At 44.4% G+C, this 21,589-nt stretch overlaps 1 protein-coding gene across 1 annotated transcript in view; it reads right to left on the bottom strand.

Annotated features, from left to right (window-relative positions):
• Nucleotides 1-21,589, bottom strand: part of GK5 (glycerol kinase 5) — a 37,969-nt gene that overhangs the window by 14,504 nt on the left and 1,876 nt on the right. The window contains exons 2-12 of the mRNA XM_066598141.1: nt 19,312-19,405; nt 17,726-17,801; nt 16,693-16,786; nt 10,178-10,309; nt 9,107-9,182; nt 6,189-6,250; nt 4,834-4,907; nt 4,688-4,748; nt 4,484-4,610; nt 4,268-4,372; nt 4,009-4,103 (exon numbers count right to left, since the gene is read on the bottom strand). Of these exons, the coding sequence (XP_066454238.1) occupies nt 4,009-4,103; nt 4,268-4,372; nt 4,484-4,610; nt 4,688-4,748; nt 4,834-4,907; nt 6,189-6,250; nt 9,107-9,182; nt 10,178-10,309; nt 16,693-16,786; nt 17,726-17,801; nt 19,312-19,405 (996 nt within the window). The remainder of the gene's footprint in view (nt 1-4,008; nt 4,104-4,267; nt 4,373-4,483; nt 4,611-4,687; nt 4,749-4,833; nt 4,908-6,188; nt 6,251-9,106; nt 9,183-10,177; nt 10,310-16,692; nt 16,787-17,725; nt 17,802-19,311; nt 19,406-21,589) is intronic.

The following is a 21,589-nucleotide window of genomic DNA, read 5'->3' as shown; positions in this document are numbered from 1 at the left end:
CGCCGAACACTGCAGTGTTCGCGCGTAAGTGTCCGGGTGCCGCCGGGGGGCGGGGAGATGCGCGGCGGCGCGGGCGGCAGTAGCGGGGAACAGGGGGGAGCCCTCTCTCTCTCCCTCTCCCCCCCACTCCCCGCCGCACCCCCCCGCGCTGCCACGGCGGCCCCCGAACTTTTTCGCCCGAACACTGAAGTGTTCGCAAAGTTCGGTGTTCGGGCGAAAAAGGGGCGGGGCCGAACGTGTTCGCTCATCTCTATTAAGGAAGCAATATAGGCAAGCCTGATTTCAAAACTTTAAGTTGAATTATACAAAATGTAGGTACTATATATTTGTACAATTGACTAGATTAAAGAGGCTTTCCAAGTTATGGGCTCTGATTACTTGGCTGCAGCACTGATGTTCCATACATACACATGACCACTGCATGCAGTCACTGACCTCCGTGGTATACAGCTCAGGACTGGGTGTAGTAGTCACGTGTGTAGATGAACACATCACTTCTGTAGTTTTTTAACAAAGACTGTCAGCAAAGACGTGAACAGAGCGCTAAAACGTGGTTAAAAATAAAAAACTATTTCCTGCCATCTCCAGTTTTATTAGAACTTGGAAAACTCCTTTAATGCATCTCAAAGTCCTGACATTAATCTATACACAGAAAACAAAAAGAGAGAAAAAATGAATGAGCAAACAAGCATCTGAAGCCGCATTTGAAATAGTTCTATACAAATAAATATCTGTAATCTAACAGAGCAAACGCAGTTTTAACAAAGGTTACTATAATCACTGCTAGAACCAGCTCCTCGGCCATTGTATACACAGCTGCCCATGGGCACAGGAACATCCACAGGGATCTAAGTATGGATCCTAGGTGCCCAATCCTCCTGCTGCTGTGGTGACTGAATTAGAACAGCGTGTATATTAACAAATGTGACACTTACACAAGGTCTGCCAGTTTGCCTATAGTTATTAAGGCATGTCTGTGAAAGACAGACCGTTGTTTCTTATAAATAAGTACTTTATAGTGACAGAGTCTGTTCCACTGGATTGGCGTATAGCCAATGTGGTGCCGATATTCAAAAAGGAGTCCAGTGAACCTGGAAACTACAGGCCGGTAAGTCTTACTTCTATTGTGGGTAAAATGTATGAGAGATTTCTAAGAGATGCTATTCTGGAGTACCTCAAAGAGAATGGCTGTATAACTCCGTATCAGCATGCGTTTATGAGGGGTCGCTCCTATCAAACCAACCTGATCAGCTTCTACGAGGAGGTAAGTTCTAGACTGGATCGGGGAGTCACTGGATCTTGTGTATCTGGACTTTTCCAAAGTGTTTGATACCGTGCCGCATAAAAGGTTGGTGTATAAAATGAGAATGTTTGGTCTGTGCAAGAATGTGCGTAAGTGGGTAAGTAACTGGTCAGTGATAGAAAGCAGAGGGTGGTTATAAATGGTACTCCGATTGGGTCACTGTTACTAGTGGGGTACCACAGGGGTCGGTTTTGGGCCGTATTATTTTTAATATACTTATTAATGACCTGGTAGAAGGATTGTGCAGTAAAATATCACTATTTACAGATGACACAAAACTATGTAAACTATGTAAAGAAATTAACAGTAGAGAGAACACAAGGAGATTGCAAGTGGACCTACATAAGTTGGGGTTTGGGGCAGAAAAGTGGAAAATGAGGTTAAACACTGATAAATGTATGGTTCTGCACATGGGCAGAGGAAATACATGTCACCATTACGCACTAAATTGCAAACACTGACATGGAAAAGGACTTGGGGATTTTAGTTAACTGTAAGCTTGACTGGAGCAACCAGAGTCAGGCAGCTGCTGCCAAGGCAAATAGGATCATGGGGTGCATCAAAAGAGGTCTGGGGCTCATGATGAGAACATTGCCAGATTGGAGATGGGAAGGATTTTCCCCCCCCCCTAAATTAGGAAATTAGCTTTTACCTCATTTCAGCCTAACATACGATGTATAAAAAACTTCTTTATGATAATAAATAGTGTAGAAATCTTGTAATTCAATTTAAAATTGCACCCATCACCAGAAACTCAAAAGGGCCTTCGTTATTAAAAACGTCTAAAAGAAGGGGAAAAAAAGTCTTTACTGTTCACAGCAACCAATCACAGGACAGCTTTCATTTTGAAAAAAAAATTAAAGAAATGAAAGCTTAGCTCTGATTGGTTGCTGTGCGTAACCTAGACAATTTTTGTTTCAGTTTTTTATAAATGAGGCCCATGAAGTGTGTCTTAAAGTCTCAATAGTCCCTCCAAAAGAAACATTTTACTAAAGAACAGATTAAAAAATAAAATAAAACGAGCTTCCAGCTAATGTCCTCCAGACATCAGCCACGTCCTTACAGCGTCTCTGTGGCCCTCTCCAATCTCAGACAGTGAGCTCTTCGAGTCATTGTGGAAATTGTGTCTTTTAACCAGAAAGCAAGATCTCGCGATAACAAGTGAGCGCTCACATTCTGAGAATGTAGATGGCTGGCGGGGACATAAAGCAGAAGTCTGTGCCTGACTCCTGTGGAGAGTTGGTCAATGTACAAGTAGGTAATTGAGGGTTTATTCATTTTTTTTAACTGGTTGTATTTAGCAAAACATTTTTCTTGGAGGGATAATTGTAAAGGGGTAGGAGTTCACACGGAGTGGAATTGCCACAAGAACCGTCCAAATGGAAATTCTGCTGCATTTACAGTAGCAGTAAAGTGGACAAGATTTTGAAAATCTCGTCCACAAGCTGCGGAAATAAACCGCACAAAGCCCATGCGGAAAGTGACTTGCGGCGCGGAATTCAAATTCATGGCATGTCAATTTTATGGCCGTCTCCACTGTGGAATTCACCCCCTTTCAATGTAAAAGGTGAATTCTGCACAGGAATTCACAATGAAACCCATAGTTTTGGAGGCAGGCACTCCGCGGCTGATCTGCAGTGGAATTCCCGCTGCAGACATTCCGCTTGAAATCAGCTCCATGTGAAGCCAGCCTTAGGGTTTTTAACCCTTTCCAATCCATTTACTTTTTATCATCCATTCTCCACAGCTCCAAATAAATTGGAGCTGGGGAGAATGGATGAGAAAAAATAAATTCTTCCTTCACCCTCCTGATCTGAAAGAGTTTAGGAGGGTGCCGATGGTCACAACACCGTCGGCCTCCCGGCTCGGTGATCACGTGACAGCTGGGGTCAGGTGGCACCCAGCCATCACATGATCGCCGGGTGGAATGCGGAAGTAGTACTTCTGCATTCTCGCGGCCTGGCGATCATGTGACAGCTGGGGTCAGGTGACAACCGGCGGTGACATGATCGCCGGGCAGAATCTCCGTGCATTACATAGCGCTAATTGAGCGCTATGTAATGTGTAAAGGAGAAGGCAGAAAGGTTTAAAAACTCTTTCTGCCTTCTCCTCAGGTGTCCTCGATGAGGACCAGTGCAGGAGTGTATCTGCACCCAATGTGTCTGATGATCGGGTGCAGATGCACTCCTGCACTGCAGTGTCGGGCCTGTCCCGACATCGGAGCTGTGGAGGGAAATGATGATGTCGGGGCAGGCCCGACATTGATTGGAAAGGGTTAAGTAAAACATCCATCATCTTTCTGATGACAGGTGCACTATGATTAGCGGCAGAGTAGTTAGTTGTGATAGGATGTCCACTGATATTTAAGGCCATGTTTACACGGCACAAGTTTTTCATAGGCAAATCATCCGTGGACTTTTAATATTAGTTTATCCACAGCAGATATTCGCATTTGGAATTCAGATTCTGTTGCGGACTAGTCAGCAGAAGAATAGTCCCATTGTATCAACAGAGCTGATCTGTGTCAATAATAAACATGCTGTGGATTTCATAATTTGCAGCGTATTTACCATTTTCATTATTGCACCTGAATCATTACTCTGTGTGTGAATGGGGCAATAACACATAGCATGCACATACTAGCCAATGCCCACAGCCGTATACTCCAGTGGTCTAATGCTAGTCTTTCCATTGCCTCCACTTACCTGCAGGCCGGTAAAGGATGGTACAAAGTAAAGCCCCTCACAGTCTGGGATATTTCTGGCCATTAACTCTGTGTCAGCAAAATCTGTGAAAAGATCTTCAGAATGGAGAATGTTACTTATTATCAAGGAGTAAAATCCATATCCCTGTGACTTCCACCACCATCTAGACTATTTCATAATGACTTTCTATAATGTCAAGTGATCTACGTCTGTAAATCCTTTGGTTTATAACTATTCTGAAGAGTTTCTTAGCACTTACTCAGCTCTTGTGCCCACTTGATGGCGGTCCCTGTATCGGAGGCATTACCCTCTGCTAAACACACCAGCTCACTGCCAATCTTCCAACCAACTAGAGGGTAGAGACCTTACAGAAAAATATACAATGTATACATTTTCATATAAGAGGACTAGAACTGTTATGCTAGATTGTAGAATTTGATTCAGATCTGTCTTCCAAGCATCCTTGCTCCCATACCTGCTATAGAAGTGTGCAGATTGATCCCAGTATTGATGGTCATGAATGTTCCACTTCCCATGGTTAATTTAACGTCCCCCACATCGAAACAGCACTGGCCAAACACCGCAGCCTGTTGGTCTGCGACCTGTGAAAATGTAACACTAGCCACAGGACTCAGTTGGGACTTCTCTTCTTTATAGCATGAAGTAGGACTCTACTCACCAAGGCCCGAATAGCTATTGGAACTCCAAATATGCTAGGATCCACTTCTCCAAAGTTGTGACTAAAGAGGTGGGGAAAAACAATCTCAGGTTAGATATCATCCACAGATAAGAAGTTGACGAAAGAAACCTGAATAATGTTGTTACCTAGTGTCCTCCACGGGAGGAAATATAGAGAGAGGAATGGACAGCAATGAGGAGAGGAAGGAGCTCCAGGTCATCTAGAACAGAAGGTGACGGATCAGTTACGTGAAATGATACCGCGGCACCTTATCAATCTAATGAATAAGGCTACATGGGAGCTCTGCTATATTGCATCTTACAAGGGTACCAGTATTACATCCCTGTCCACAGAATAGGGGATAACTTGCTGAGACCCCCACCGATCACAAAAAAGTGGGTATTGTGTCCCCCTCTTCTCACCACTGTGGATATACTTCTCCCACCCACAGTGACATCACAATGAATAGAGTGCTGGCCGAGCATGCACGGTCGGCGTTCCATTAATTTAAATGGGCATTGGTGCAAGTACCCCAGCACTTGCCGCTTAGCTATCTCTGCAGTGTTATTGAAAATGAATAGAGCAACAACTGTTCATTCTCCTCCTCCTCACTGTGATGGCACAGTGGGGTGGACGGGGGACACGGGACCCTCATTCTTAGCATTCAAAAAGAGGAGATCCCAACGATCAACAAGGTATCCTCTATCCTGTTGTAATTCTGGTACAACCCCTTTAATGTTAGTGAATGCGATCACATTACTAGCTCGCACGCTTCTACGACCCGACAACCGCTGGAAATTCAAACCAGATGGATTTCTTGCAAACATGGACTGCACAACCCTGTGGATGGGGAACAGCTTGTGATCCTGGTACAACCCCTTCATTATACTAATATTATATTTTGGGTAAAAATTCTCTAATTATTTTTAACTGTATTCTATAGAACTGAACGCATACAAATTATTGTTGTGGTCAACAGCAAACGTTTTTTTGCATACACTGGGGGAGATGTATCAAAACTGGTGCAAAGAAAAACATGAAGTAGTTGCCCACGAAAACCAGATTCTTGCTCTCATTTTTCAGAGATCCTTCGGAAAAGGACAGCAGCAACCAGACTGGTCGCCATGTGAACTCTGCCACCTTTCCGTTATGTGAAGGTATTGGAGATCAGTTAGCTCACATCCAGAAGTCCAAGCAAGGTAAGAACGCCTGGACTTCTAGAAGTCCCATTACCTTCACACACTCCACTGGTCAGCAGAGCGGACGGCAGCCGGCAGCCATAGTTAATCCTTCTATTCAGCGCTGACATTGCTGAATACCCAGCCTTCCCAGGTCCGCTGCAGCAATACCAAATGACCTTTATATATTGCAAGCAGGTACACACAATGTGTGCTTTTTATTGCAGATCTTTCCTTTACACCAATTTTGATATCTCCTTCTGATTAGGTTTCATAACAATTGCAATATTCAATCTTCTCATTCATGTGTTGTAGCCACTTACCAAGTAAGGGTCGAAAATTGCAGTACTACTTGCATTCGAATAGTCTGTTGCATACACAGAGCCTGAAATGGGAGAGAAAATAGGATTTTTGTTACTTAACAGAAAATTGCTTTCTCCTCATGTTCATCGGGAGTGACAGCTAGACCTTGGGTATACTGCTGCCACTAGGAGGCGACACTAAGCAAAGAAAGAGTGAGCCCCTCCTACCAGCTATACCCCTCCTGCAGGCACGGAGCTAAATCAGTTTGTACATAAGCAGTAGGCAAAAACAACTTAACACAAGAAGTCAATCAATGCAGACCACAACCATAAAAAAATAGTTCTAAGTAAAAACCAGGCCATATTGAGGATCCCTTTTTAAGGGAACACCATCAATGCTAGCAAGAAATAAACTACTAGGTGGGTGCTGTGCTCCCCAATTAACATGACGGGAAAGAGATTTTACGGTAAGTAACAAAAATCCTGTTTCTCGTCGGTGTTAGTGGGGGACACAGCAAGACCTTGGGACGTTCTAGAGCCGTACCCAAGGGGTGAAAAAAAAAGAAGAGGTGGCGTGATCAGCCAGTGCCGCAGGTAAGCGTAAGGTCTACCGGTAGCCGATTGTCAAGATCGCGTCTGCAAATTTAGTAGTTTGGTACAAATTAGGGAGTGTGAAACCCTTGCCCGTTAACAGGTACGCCCTACTGAAAACAGAATGGAACGATTGTAACTACTGCCAGGTAGTCTAAGTCATGCTTACTGAGGACAACTGATTTCTGTAGGAGCTGAGAGTAGAGACAGACTCAATCCTCAAAGGGGGAGAAGAACAGGAGAGAAAGGCAAAAGAGGAAATGAAAAAAAGATTCCATCTTGACCTTCTCCAGAATAGTAGGACCCATGCTCTGCACCGCTTTGTTCTCCACAGTGGATGCTGGCCCACCGGCCGCCTGCTCTTGGATGTAGAAGGTCAGGAGAGCCGTGTTCATGCCGACTCCTTGGTTGTCCGTAATTGGATGTAAAAAGTCAGGAGAGCTGTAATGTGGGATTTTCTTTGCAAAAGTATGGCAACTCCTGCGTACCCGGCCAGGGTCTTCCACAGTACTCACTGTGGAAGTGCCGCGGGACGAACGGCTTCCGTTAACTTTAATGGAAGTCGTCTGTGCGTAGCCCGCACAGAATCGCAGCATGCTGCGATTTCTTCTCTGGAAGTGGAAAATTGCAATCGATTACCGCTCGTGGAGATGAAATCGTGATTTGTCATAGCATGTCCTAGCCCACTGCGGACTCCACAATGCAAATCCGCCCATGTGCAGGAGGCCTTAAGGACACAGTGATACCAAATATGTATTTTTGTTTTATTATTTCGATTTTTTTTTTTTTTTTATAAATATGGCAAAAGGCTTTTTTTAAAAACTTTTATTACCTTTTAAAAAAAGAGAAAAAAAAAATGGCAAAACTTTATTGATCTTATTTATTTTTCTTAATCCCCAGAGGGGATCACAACTAGCGACGCTTTGATCGTTCCTTCAGTATGATGTAATGCCATAGCATTACATCATGCTGCTTTCGGGCAGGTATTCTTTCAGAAGGCCCCGGGCTGCCATGACACCCACTTGGCTCCCTGCGATCTCATTGCGGGGGGACGTACGGGGGGATTTAAATACCACTGTCAGAATTGATGGCGGCATTTAAAGGGTTAACAGCTTCGATCAGCTACACCGCCAGCGTTGCATGACAAGAGATCACCGTGCGATCTTCCTTCATACATACCCCAATGCTGCAGGATGTAAATGTACGGGTTAAAGAAAATGATTAGAAAATGACCTACGGTTTTCTATCAAGCGTTAATGCTAAACATTCTTTGTGAAGTATTTTGCCAAATTTTCTATCTCATCATCTATAAATGGAGTAATCATGAAATACTGGAGTTATCACACTAGGCACAAAGCCTGAAAATATGGCTTGGTTCACAAAACAATGTGGGGAGCTACGTTCACAGATTCTATCATATTGGATGAAAACAAATTGTGAAGCAAGCTGTGCTATTATTGCTGGCTAGACAATTAAAACATTAGAACCTGACGGACCCCATCATGTGACGTATCCCTCGCAGCTTTAAAGGGGATGTCAGAATATAAAAATATTTTTTAAATGGCCAGGCATGTGATAAAAAAAAAAAATAAAAAAAATAAAAAAAAATAATGGTACTTACCTCTCCTCTTCCCCAAAGGAACATCGCAGCAGCACTGGGTAAAGAGTCCGCCGTCAACGCAGGGTGGAAGTCAGGTGACTGCTGTAGCCAATCAGAGGCTGCAGCATCATTTCCTGTTCTCCTGTCATCAGCACTCACATCCTGGGCACCATGATGCCAGGAGTTCATAATGGGACGCTTCGCCACAGATTGGCAGCATTGGTCACCTGACTTCCAGCCTGCCCTGACAGCAGGTTCTTTACCACAGCTGCTCCACTCTTTCCCAGGGGCAGAGGAGAAGTACATACTGATTTTTTATTTTATCAAATGTCTAACCATTTAAAAAAATAATTTTTTTTTACTTGGGACGACCCCTTTAATTGCATTTTTTGTTCCTATGACAGGATAGAAGAATGGAATTCACAATGCAGTGTGGACACATCCTAAGCGGACCCTTTTCATCACAGGCAGGATTCCAATGAAAGCCATCGCCTGTACCATATAAAGACTGAACAGATAACACAGATCCACTACTGACAATATGCGAGGGACAAAGCTCACCCCTTCTGTAGAATTTTAAAGTTGGACCAAAATATGGTGTAAATCTTATTACAGCTGGTAGACTTAAATGTAAGTACTGCAAGTAATCAATGAGAAGCATCTGATAAGATTCCTAGTGTAGAGACTATTTGAGGTTATGGCATCTACAGCTAAAATTCTGCATACTTTACACTTAGGCAGCACTTACCATTTGTAAGCTTATACAGCAGCCATGTGTCAATGGTACCAAAACAGCAATTACCCTCTTCAGCCGCTTGGGCTACCTGAAGAAGGGTTGAAGAGGACATAACTCAATCAAGACAATGCCAATCAGTGGAACAGAAAGTCTTCAAAATTGCAGCATGTTGTAGTTATTGCATCCCTGAGGGGGTTTCTCTCTACTAATGTGATATAAAATTACCACTAGGGGGCGCTCACTGCATAGAGATCCATACAGTTCCCATTAAACTCCACAAATATAAATTAAGATCATTAGTGGGCTTGTCCGTTTTCCATATGGTTATTTAATGAGAGCTGCGCAGAAGTTAGGTCATTTTTAACGATAGATTGCATACAAAGGAGAACATCTCAGAATTACAGTAATTCAAGGGTAACTAAACATTTTAAAACCTTCTGACAGAAGTACTGATAGGAGAGAGTCCTGCTGCCGAGATCCCCCCATATAGATTGCTTCTTTCAGGGAGCAGGAAAGGGCTGAACGGCTCTGTCTTAGGATTGAACCGAACGGACCCAATTGACTATAATGTGGTCAGTTCGGTTTCCGCTCAGCTACCCAGCATTTTACTGGAAGGAAAAGCGCTGCATGCAATACTTCTTCTTCCGGTATTCTGTGCCGGGTCTGTGATGGAACCTCTGACCGGAAGTTCCAACATCTCTCTCACCAAAAATTATGGACTTTGCTAAATAACTGCAAAAACCTGTGAACAATGTTGGCTCTCAGTCCTGAGGTTGTGACTGTATTAAGCTTCGTTCACACTGCGTTTTAGTACATACCCAGCCGGTTGGTCCCATCTACGCTAATCTGTCCTACAAGAGGAACAGAAACCATGTCAAACAAAGACCTGGTTTAAGTAAAGCCTATGTTCCCTTCCAGGGTTCTATCTGCATGCCATGTGGAATCATGAGGCTGATAAGGCCGGGTGCACACTATAATGCAGGCTTATGCGGCCATTATACCAAATAGTCCTGCAGGTTATTTGCAGGTTTCATGAGGCTATGCTGCATTAGTCTAAACAATTCCTTTCTTATTCTTCTTTACCTCCGGAATGTTTTGTAGGACCCAGGCCAGTCGCATGGACACGTGCTGAGTGGTGAAATTGATCAGGCTCGCGGCTAAGAAGCGTTTTCTTCTTGTGAAGAAGTGGAGGAATTTACAGGAACCATGAATTGCCTTAAAAATAAAAGCAAAGAGAAGAGTCTGAGCGACCTGTAGTGGAGTACATAGAGGATAGAAGAGATACAAAGCACATTTTCAAGTTAGGGTTATAAAAATCGATGTGTTCATACGTACGGTGGCTCAGTGATTAGCGCTGTTGCCTTATAGCATTAGGTTCTTGGGTCTGAATCTAACCAAGGACAACTTCTGCATGGAGTTTGTATGTTCTCCCCCCAACCTTGTTCCTGTTCACCGGTTTCCCCTGCACAATAGCACACTCCAGGCCCCCACAGCGGTGCAGGGAGATGCAGCATGACCCCTTTCAAGTGCCATGCTGCAATTACCTGTACAGCCAGGTGTGCAGGGAAAACCCAGACAGAGACACCGTGCTAAACTAACTCTGTAGCGCCTTCACTCTGGGGATCTTTGGGGGCCCAGTCAGTTTAGACCCCCACTGCTGATAATAAGTGAGGTCCAAATCTTTGTGATATCTCATTCCTTTATAACACAGGAACACCCCTTAACTACTTTCTACAGCAATCTCAACTTATGGGTTTTAGAACAGTTCGCAGAAAAATTCAAGACAAGGTGTTATTTCCCCAAAGTTTGCTAAAAATAAAAAGTGTAAAAAAATAGCAAGAAAAGTGCGGTTTTCTTGTGCAACAATGTTGAGAGTATAGCAAGAACGACGTGATTGAGGAAAAACATCCTACGGATGTAAACAGCTCATTCCAAAAGGGGTCAGAGAAGGAGGTCAAGAATCATTGTGAAGAACAGGCGGTACACAATCAGTCGGCACATGTATCCAATCTGTGGCAACTGCAAGACGCTTCCTGTCCGCATGGGCCAGTATTCCTGTAGAAAGATTTCATCACTTCGTGGCATCTATGGTTCAATGAGCACTGAAGGCCAAAGGAGGTCCAACGCACATTAGATGGGGCCTCTAGTAGAGTGGTCATTCAGTGTACGTTATTCGGCTTCTGTGATGGGATTTTAGTTGTCAGCCAGGTTTCCTATACTCCAGATGAAAAACCATTCTTACTTATGTTGTAATATTTGACCAGGGAATCAAACTTGGGCTAATTACCTGTCCCTAGACAAGAGAGAGGACTTTGACAAGAACTGACACAATGCCAGGAAGCAATCAACTTGGAAATCTGCACCCTGAACATCCAGCTATACAACTGCTGGCAGCTGGAGCAGAAAGACTCAGGGCTACTGAGGTCATAATACTATCCCACGGATGGAAAATCACTGCAAGTGGCCATATACTTACTGATATACTGATACAAGAGTACTTCCCCCTGATAACATGCTTTCTGTCCTTCTTACTGCAACCCCTGCTAGCTGCCATCAACCCCTGCAGTCATACTGATTCAGCCACTATACAGCCTGACCGTTGTCTATGTGTATAGCATCCCTCACTCTCCACCCCCCCATACCGTGCACATCTCCAGCCCCTTTACCTTCTGTATCACCCCATTATTTGTAGTATGTAAGCTCGTTGGAGCAGGCCCCTCACCCCTACTGTCTCCATCAATGGATTACTACTTGTAACCGTGGTTTTGTTTCTGTTCCCCCTGTCTTTTAAGCGCTGCGGAATATGTTGGCGCTTGATAAATACAGATTATTATTATATATCAATTAGGCTGTCTGCATGTGGTGCTTCTACCTGCCCACATGTATTAGTACATTGGCAAGTACATGGCCGCTGTGATGTTTTTGTATGCGAAAAGGTGCATTTACACATCCCTACATGTTTGGGATGTGGTGTTTTTACCTGCCCTCTTATACCAGTAAAGCCGCCTGCAGACCGCCAGGTCGGATCCGGCTGCGAAAACTCACCCGCTCCCGCAGCTTCGGCTCTTTCATGTGCCGGCCCGCACAGAAATAGAACATGCCACGGTTTGTTTGCTCCGCGGATTTCCCGCAGACAAACCGCGGCCATCTGCATAGAATTGCGTGCTGTAATGCAATCCTATGCAGGCATCCAGGGGCGGAAATTCTGCGGGAAATCCCGCCGCAGAATTTCTGCCCATTTGCAGGAGGCCTAAGTATATGGCTGGTTTCTGTGATTTATTTCCCCTTTCAGTGATTTGTATCCTACAGATAACACGTCTCTACCTCACCGTTGTCTATTATTGTGTTCCCTGTACCCTTCTGATTTATTTTTATCCATTTCTTTAATATAAAATTTATACAAGTTAACAAATACATCAGAGTACATAACTACAAATACCCCATAACAACACTGGGCATCACTGGGTGTTAGCCATTTAAAAGGCACTGTTGGATGAGATTGTGGGGGCCATCTCGGTGTCATGGGAACCTTCTGAAGACATGTCGTGTCAGTATAATACAATATTAGGATCATAAATTCAAGTCCTCCATGTAGGTTTTAAAAAAAGGAGAAAGTAGAATAAAGATTTTTAATTATAAAAAATATTAAAAAAAGGAAAATAACAAACAAAAAAAAAAAAAAAAACCTTTTCCCAGTGATTGCATTAATAAAAAAAAATGGTATCGCTAGTCTATAGTGATGCGCGAGTATACTCGCTAAGGCACATTACTCGAGCGAGTAGTGCCTTAGCTGAGTATCTCCCCGTTCGTCTGTAAAGATTCGGGGCCGGCGCTGGTGACAGGCGAGTTGTGGCGGGGAGCAGGGGGGAGCGGGGGGGGGGAAGAGAGATCTCCCCCGTTCTCCCCTGCCGCTCTCCGCCCCCCGCCGGCCCCCGAATCTCTAGAGATGAGTGGGGAGATACTCGGCTAAGGCACTACTCGCTCGAGTACCGTAATGTGCCTTAGCGAGTATACTCGCTCATCTCTACTAGTCTGTAAAAATCCAGTTTACTAAAATATCATATTACCAAACCCACATGGTAAATACCATCAGAAAAAAAAAACATTGCCAGAATCGCACTTTTATTGGTTATCGGGTCTCCAAGTAAAAAAATTGAAAAGAAAAAAAAAAGGGATCAAGAACTTCTAAACTTGTATGTACCTCAAAATGGTAACAATAAAAACTACAGGTTGACCCGCAAAAAACAAGCCCTCACACAGCTCTATCAATGAAAAAATAAGATAATTATGAGGGTCAGAACATGGTGACCCAAGCAATTTAAAAAAAAAAAAAAAAAGGTACTTTATTTTTATTTAGGCAGCTCTACATAAAACTATATAGGTTTTGTATTGCCGTAATCCTACTGATGCACAAAATAAAAACAACACATTTTTACTGCATTGTGAACGTTGTAAAAACTCCTTTCCAAAAATAAATTGCGCAATTGCTTTCTCTTTCCATTTCGCTCCACTTAGAAATTTGTAAACATTTTCCAATACACTATATGGTACATTAAATGGTACTACTAAGAAATACAAGCCCTCATGTAGTTATGTCACTGAAAAAATAAGAATTGTTGAAAGTGGGGATGGAAAAATTATAAAAAAGAAAAAGTTCTGCAGAAAGGAGGAGTTAAAAAGCGTAAGAGGAGGAGAAGAGCACCGCGCTCCCTGCAGAAGTTTATTCTGACACGCTCTCCTCTCATACAATTGAGGATCGTTAATCAAGTGTTTCCATTTGAGTGAGCGGATCAAGTCCACCGAACCGCTACTGCCTTCATGGGCCATAAGGAACATTTTCTCCTAGTGTGACCAGACCTCCTCATCAAGGACACCTAACAAGACCTGTATGACCAAGTCCAGTATAAATAAATATAAGAACAGTGCCATGCCCGTCTGGTCGGGCACCAATGACACTGTGCGGATTGGGATCTATCCATATGAAGCAATCTGAGCAAAGTTAGGTAACATTGATGTAATATGTAAAATGGAATCAATGTATTCTTCATAGTAGATGACCTCCCATCATCTCCCTCCGGGCATCAGAGTTTGGAGTGGGAAATCAACTCTATTTACTTAGCTAGTACAGGGAAGTCAGCTTTCGGAGTTTGCCTTGAGCATGGATGTATATATATATTCTAGATAATAGTCCATCAGGACCCAAGGACACCAATGAAAGGGCACGTAAACAGGGTTTGCCGTAGAACCTGGGCAGCAAAGGGTGTTTTAAATGAAAACCCTGTATGGAAGCTCATTGTGGAATTTGATATCTGGTCTTTATATCATCTACCGAGGGAATGGAGCCACCAGGATTAAGCACAGGTGAAATCACCTGACCATACTGGTTTATCCAGAATGGAGGCTCTTCAAAACTAAACAGCTTAAGGAGCGCAGGTTTGGGTCACACAGAAGCTTCACTGATTAAAGCTTTATTCCCACGAGCCGTTTTCACGGCCAGCTAATATACGCTGTGATCTGATGCATTGGATTCCAATGTATCAGATCACATGGCCATATTCCTGAGACGTAAAAGTGCCCGGCCAGTCCAATATAGCACCAGGGGTGTCCTGAAAATATGTTTTGGGCCGGAATATGTCGGCCGCTGCATGGGCTCCTATGGGAGCCCATGACAGTGTCAGGAGGTGGGAGGGAGTTTAGCAGCATGGCTGCTAAACTCCCCCCCTCTGCTCTCCTCCCCACTTGCAGACTTACTTCTGCTCTCCTCCCCGCTCGTTCTTTGCAATGGGAGGGGGCAGGAAAAGGGCGACACTAGGCTCCACCCCCTGTCCACAGCCAGCAATGAGAGGAAGCGGGATGTAGCTAAGCGACGCCCCCTCCCGTTGCAAAGAACGAGCGGGGAGGACAGCAGAGGTGAGCCTGCGAGGGAAAGGGGCGATAGCATGGTGACCTTGGCACCAGGGTCCATGCCGTGTGAACGGGCGCACAAACAGTAGATTTGTGCGCCCGTTAACAAGCTTTAATAGCAAAGGTGGCAGCGTATATATCGGCCGACCGTGAAAACGGTGGTCGATATACGCTCGTGGGAAAGAACTCTAAAGTCAGTAAACCCAAAAACCACCTTTATGGATCCCCACATACGCCTAACCAATCTGAGAATGGGAAGCAAAGGGCGCAGGGCCATTCCCTGGGACCGAGTGGTTAGATTTCAGACAGGCACTAAATGTTATTCTGAATTTGGCAGTGGGGAGTCCGCTAGCCAACTAGAGGTAAGCCATAGCTGCCCTGCCCGATAATATAAATTGAAGTCCGGCAGAGATGCTCCAGCACTCTCTTTAGCTTTCTGTAGAGAGCGTAATCGAAATTTGGGTCCACCAGCACCCCATATAAACGGGGACATTCATTAGGTTAACAAACAAGCTCTTAGGGAGCTGGACGTTCTACATGCTCCAACTGATACAGTAGTTTAGGTAAGATGATCATTCCCCACGTCATATATTTCTCTTAGGCCTCCCTCACACAGGCGTTTTCGTACAGCGCTAAGCGCTGCCTTTCCAGCACTGCACTAAATGCTGTACAACGCTCCAATTAATTTCAATGGGGTTGCTCACACCAGCGTCAAAACGCAGCGTCTTCAACAGCAAAGCATGTTCTATCTTTGTCCGTTTTCACCTGTGCGTCGCCCATTAAAATAAATGGGCAGAGGTTACAGCACTGCTAAAAACGTTGCACAACTTGGCACCACATTTTTGACAGCGCTAATCACAAGCGCTAGCTACACTACCTAAAAAAAAAATCAATACTCACCTAGCAGAGGTCTAGGCAGGCTTCCGGGCACTTGTTATTGCCGACAGAGCATCTTTTGCTAGGGACGGAGTTGGAAGACCCCGCCTCCAGCAAGAGATTGCTCTGACTGGCTGAGCCAGCACTCGAGGAACCAATCACAGCCATTCAATGGTGCATCCAGCGCTGGCTGTGATTGGCTGAGCCCCTGCGCTCAGCCAGTCAGAGCAATCTCTTGCTGGATTTGTTTCTGAATAATTTGTCCCTTGACAAAATTACAACAAAACACACATTGTAGCTACATCCAGGGTCTGCATGGTTGTGAGATCTGGATTTTGTATATATTTATGATTTGTGTGTTCAGAGGTATTTATTGAATGGCCTGTCATTTTTTAATGCTTCGTCTGAACATATCTTTAGCTCATACAATATTTATTACCCTATGCTGAGCCAATGTTGAAGTTTTTGCGCCACTGCTCTTATATTGTTGAACTTGATAAAGAATGTTTACATCTTGATTCTGGGGGTATGTTGCTCTATAGGAGACACACATACATATATTAGGCTAATACTTTACCATTGTACAGATTTCCTAATTTAAGGTGAGATTGATTAGAATAATTATTAAAAAAAGCAATTTCTGAGGAGCTTTATACTTCACGATTTGCAAAACAAATTGCCTCCAGTTGCCCCGATTGGACGGGGTGGGGTTCTGTATGGATACCTCCTCCACTTGATATAAGATTATGGTTTGCTGTGCCTCTTTTAGTACACGTCTGATTTCCTACCAGCCTATACACAGTGATTCTTTGTAATACCTTTAACAGAAGAGAGCTATTCCAGGAACTGACCAGATCGGCCGCCCGCAGATCCTGCCAGCTGATGAAGTTGTGAAAGGGCTCTCCGGTCTTCCTGAAAACACACCACAAATATATACATTATAACTAAAAGTTTTAGAAAATATCTACCTTTTGACACAGAAGAACTAATTCATTGGAGCAGAAGTGGTAGGGATGCATTAGTCGGCGTGGTGACCAAAACACCAGTGGGCTACATTATTTCCATAGTAATACCATTTAATGGCAACACCTGTGGCACAGCACTTGGCAATCTCTGGCAGCCCCATAGAGTTGCAATGTCCATTATCGACCACTGCTACATCATTTAGGGTGTACGGGAACCCTGTTTTTATGAATGCCGGGCATCTCAGCGGTCACGCACTTACTTATCTGCTACCTTGTGGATAGGGTATTAGTTTTAAACTTGGCACAACCCCTTTAAGATGACTGGAATAAACTAAGGGGCCTTTTTACACAGAGCAATTAGTCGTTGAAACAAACAATCAAGATGTTTGCTTTCAAACGCCATTCATTTAGGCCGCATGTGGGAGCCCACAGCGGAATCAGACCCTCTGCCCGGCTGGCATCCGTGCGTACTGGTCATTTGTCTTTATAATCTGTACTGCGGATGGTCCGCACAGCTCGCCACCGGACATGCGCAGTAGAGGTTTTTTTTTTAAACTTCTGCTTCTCCCGTGGAATCTGCAGCCCGTCTGCAATATCACTTAGCTTTAATGGAAGCCGTCCGTGTGGAATCCGCAGGAAAATGGAGCATGCTGCGATTTTTCCTCTGTGAGCAGAAATCGCAATTGATTTCGGCTCATGTGTAGGAAGCAGCTGACCTACATAGGAAGTAATGGGTGGCATTTGCTGCGGATTCGCAGTGCGGACGCCGACCGCGGATTCCGCAGCAAATATTTGCCCGTTTGCATTCACCTTTACATGCGCAAATGATAGTTTAGTTGAAACAATCATTCCGTGTAAAAAGACCGTAACCCCTCATCCTGCTTACTTGTTCCAGGTAATGAATGTCGCCCTTTGGGTGGAGATTCCAAGACCGGCGACTTGACTGAGGTGGATACCGGAATCTGTGGAGATACAAGAAATGTTGTGTGAAAGGTGAACAGCGACACCACATTAACGGAGCAGAGTACAGGTGGTCAAGTAGGTTAATGCTTGTACAACCCTGGAATGAACGGTTGTTTGGTGCACAGTAGTTTTGTAAACGCAGCCATGTACTTTATATTTTAGTCCCATTCTGACAGCAAAGTCATTCAAACATGCCATACATCTTCAATACACAGTAGGGTTAGGAAATCTCTGGCACCAACTAAGGTGAAGAAGATACAAACTGCAGGATCGGACCCACCGGGGATGTGATGCTTTGTCATAAGAGATCCTTAAACAACAATTGTTTCAGGTATCCAAAAGGTAAAGCGATATAGGCAAGTCCCCAATTCACGAACTAACAAGTGTGAACAGCCTCTTCAAACATCTGCCCAACAAAGGGAGACTAGTAATTAATAGGAAATTATCTAGTACCAGTGTTTCTGGTGGCGCAATGTGCCACACAGCTCTGCTACATGCACGTCACACACACAGCTCTGCTACTGTACGTCACACACACAGCTCTGCTACTGTACGTCACACACACAGCTCTGCTACATGCACGTCACACACACAGCTCTGCTACATGCACGTCACACACACAGCTCTGCTACTGTACGTCACACACACAGCTCTGCTACTGTACGTCACACACACAGCTCTGCTACTGTATGTCACACACACAGCTCTGCTACTGTACGTCACATACAGCTCTGCTACATACACTCTTCATATGACTGGGATGAAAAACTGCAGAGCAGAGTCCTGCACACACTGATCACCCCCTGGTGCTGTGACCCCAGACAGCTTCCACACAGCTGACTGAACACATGACGGTGACATCATCACAGGTCCTGTAAGCAGACGGCTGCTGTAGGTGTTCATTTGTATTCCATCCCCTACAAACCCCTGCTGTCTCAGTTGCTATGGAATACTAACGAACACCTAAGTGGACAGCAGCCATGTGCTTACAGGACATGTGATGACATCACCGTCATGTGACTGGGGGTGGATCATGTAACTCACTTGAGATGAAGAACCTTTGATGACATCACCATCATGTGATCAGGGACAGAGAATGCAACTCACTCACGGACAAGTGGTCATTAGTACTTTGATAAAACAAATGAGAGAAAACGTAACAGAACTGGTGCTCAGGACAGATCAATGTAGCACGAGATGGGGAAATCTAGTCAATACATCTGGAAAGTGTTGAACGGGTTTATTTGGACAAAGGACCACTCATTTGGATCCATCTAGCCTACTTTGGCGTGCTGCAGAGCCATCAGTTCCATTACTAGCTTTGACCTGCTTAAACCATTACCTTCTATATTCTGTCTGTCATCAGTTGGCTAAAACGATTGCTCGTTGTTACATTGCACATGACAAACGAGCATTTGGGTTGAAATGGTCATTTTCACTCATTTTAGCCTAATATGTATGGGCATGCTAAGTAGCAGTAGAGATAAAACCACCACATGAACAGATCACCTTTCACCGCCTCCTTCACCACAGTCACAAACTGCTCCCATAGATCCTCGGGGTGGATCTCCACATGTCCTCGCTGCGGGTACAAAACTTTTACCTGTCAAGAGAGGAAGAGAAAACATATAGGAACCATCCTGTATTGGATTTCAGCCCGATCTAAGGGTATTCCCACTACAGGTGATCAACCTCTATTACAAGTAGATCATGTTATTCAGGTCTCATGGATTTTCCTCTTGAAGTCACATACTTTGGGGCACATTTACTACTACTGTCTGAAAGTCAGGCAGTGCAAACTAGGACAGCCAATCTCAAAACGCGCCAGATTCTGGTTAGATCTATAATTTGGGGGCTGTCTCTGTCTTATTAGACTTTAGTCTTGTGTTTGGAAATTGGTTTTGTTATTGGTTAAGTTTTGCTAAAACTTTTGAAAAGTTCTTAATAAAGAAATAAATTATTAAAAAAAAAAATATTAACTAAAATGTGGCAAAGTCATCAGAGCTGGATGGTAAATCTGTCAAGTTTGTAGTCTGTCTAGTCTGAGTTTGCACCATCTATTAGTTGGATTAGATTAAGCCAAAAAATGGCATCAAAATTTTGGTGCAATTTTACGTCGTTTGGTACAATGTAGGCCGTGCCCTTTTTTTTTAGACGCGTCGAAAAAAGGGTCTGCAAGTGTCTAAAAACGCACACTACACGTGGTGCATGCGTGTAAGACAGTCGAACGAAAGGGAATGACAACCGTTCAGTCTAAACGCGAGCCGACGACTGAATGAGGAACAAGACTCATTCAACTTCTCGCTCGTCTTTCAGCTTCTGCAAGCATAAAAATCACCGATCGTTCGGTGTTTCACGCAGCGAATGTTAAAAACGCTTAACGAGAAGTATACGATTCTCGTTAAATGAGTAAACGATTAATCTGCCCCTCTAAACAGGCTGACAGAGAGTGAATGAGCTGGTGCCAACGACAATCGTGCCATCTGAAAGGGACCTATTCTCCAACTATGGCTGCGGAGAATATAAGGTAGGAGAATAGTCCATCTGCACTAATTATTCCTTGGACCATGGGGTAACAAATAGAGGGGTACGCTTTTGGGAAAGCCTTTTATAATTACACTAGGCCTAATAAAGACCTCACACGGGAATGCACAAACCTCATCTGAGGACAGAACCAGCAACCTGTGTGCCAGTGCTCACACCCTCCTTTAAGGGATGTTTTGGAAGATCGTATGTCATTGTATAACACACTTAGAAAAATAAGCTGCTTATTGTAATCCGTAGCAGACATTTAACCAGTGCTGGACAAGAATAAGTTATCAGTAGTTGATCAGTGGGGTCTACCGCTCTGGATCGGCAGGCTTGCTGGCAGGGCTGAAAGCAGATAATGCTGTCCCTATTGCAGTGGCCTGAATTGGTACTGCAGGCACATCTCCCATTGAATTTGCTGGTAGCTGTGTCTGTAGTACCAAAGCAGGCTGCTACACTGTTGACAGCACTCTCTCCTTCCAGCACTGTCCGCACTTAGTGGGACCGCCGATCAGCGTGATCCTGAGGGGTGTTAGAAATATTATTTCCTACAAAATAGCAAAACGTTAAAGTGTCCTTCATACAAGGTGATGCGGTCTATCTTCTGGAGTAAAGATGGGATACCGCTTGTGGACGACCTTCCAAAAGGGCCTAGTATCATGGCTGTGTGTTTCACAATACTTCTGGATAAACTGAAGGAGGCATTGAAGTCTTAGGCCTCATATCCACGGGCACGCGCCAATTCTGAGTGTGGAATCCACCCGTTCCCGCTGCTATGAGGCCTAAAAAGACATTTTCTCCCCAGTCCGAACACGGTGCGGGTCTCCTCCGTCGTGGCGGGATCTTCTTTCTTGTGCATGGTGGATGCGCTTCATTTTTTTTTAGTCGCCTGCTTTCCCACAGATTCGCAGCACGTCCGCAGTGTCACCTGTGGACGGGCCGCGGATCGGACGGCTTCCACTGACTTCGATGGAAGCAGCCTCTGCGGGATCTACAAAAAAATGGAGCACGCTGCATTTTTTCCCCCTGCATCCGCACACTGGGATAAACTGACATCTGCAGGTATTTAATTAGTTGGAGATGCCCAATGATTGTCTATGGGGATATTGAACTGCGGATCATCCGTGCAGGTGAGACCCGCAGATTCCGCAATTCAATTATGCCCGTGGACATGAGGCCTGAGTCCCAATGCCCACGGCACGCCTGGATTCTGAGTGCGGAATCCCAGACAGAATCCGAGTGTGCACGCAGCCATGGG

This window comes from Eleutherodactylus coqui, chromosome 1, assembly GCF_035609145.1.
Source record: "Eleutherodactylus coqui strain aEleCoq1 chromosome 1, aEleCoq1.hap1, whole genome shotgun sequence".
NCBI lineage: Eukaryota > Metazoa > Chordata > Amphibia > Anura > Eleutherodactylidae > Eleutherodactylus > Eleutherodactylus coqui.
This window is presented reverse-complemented; position numbering and strand designations above follow the sequence as displayed.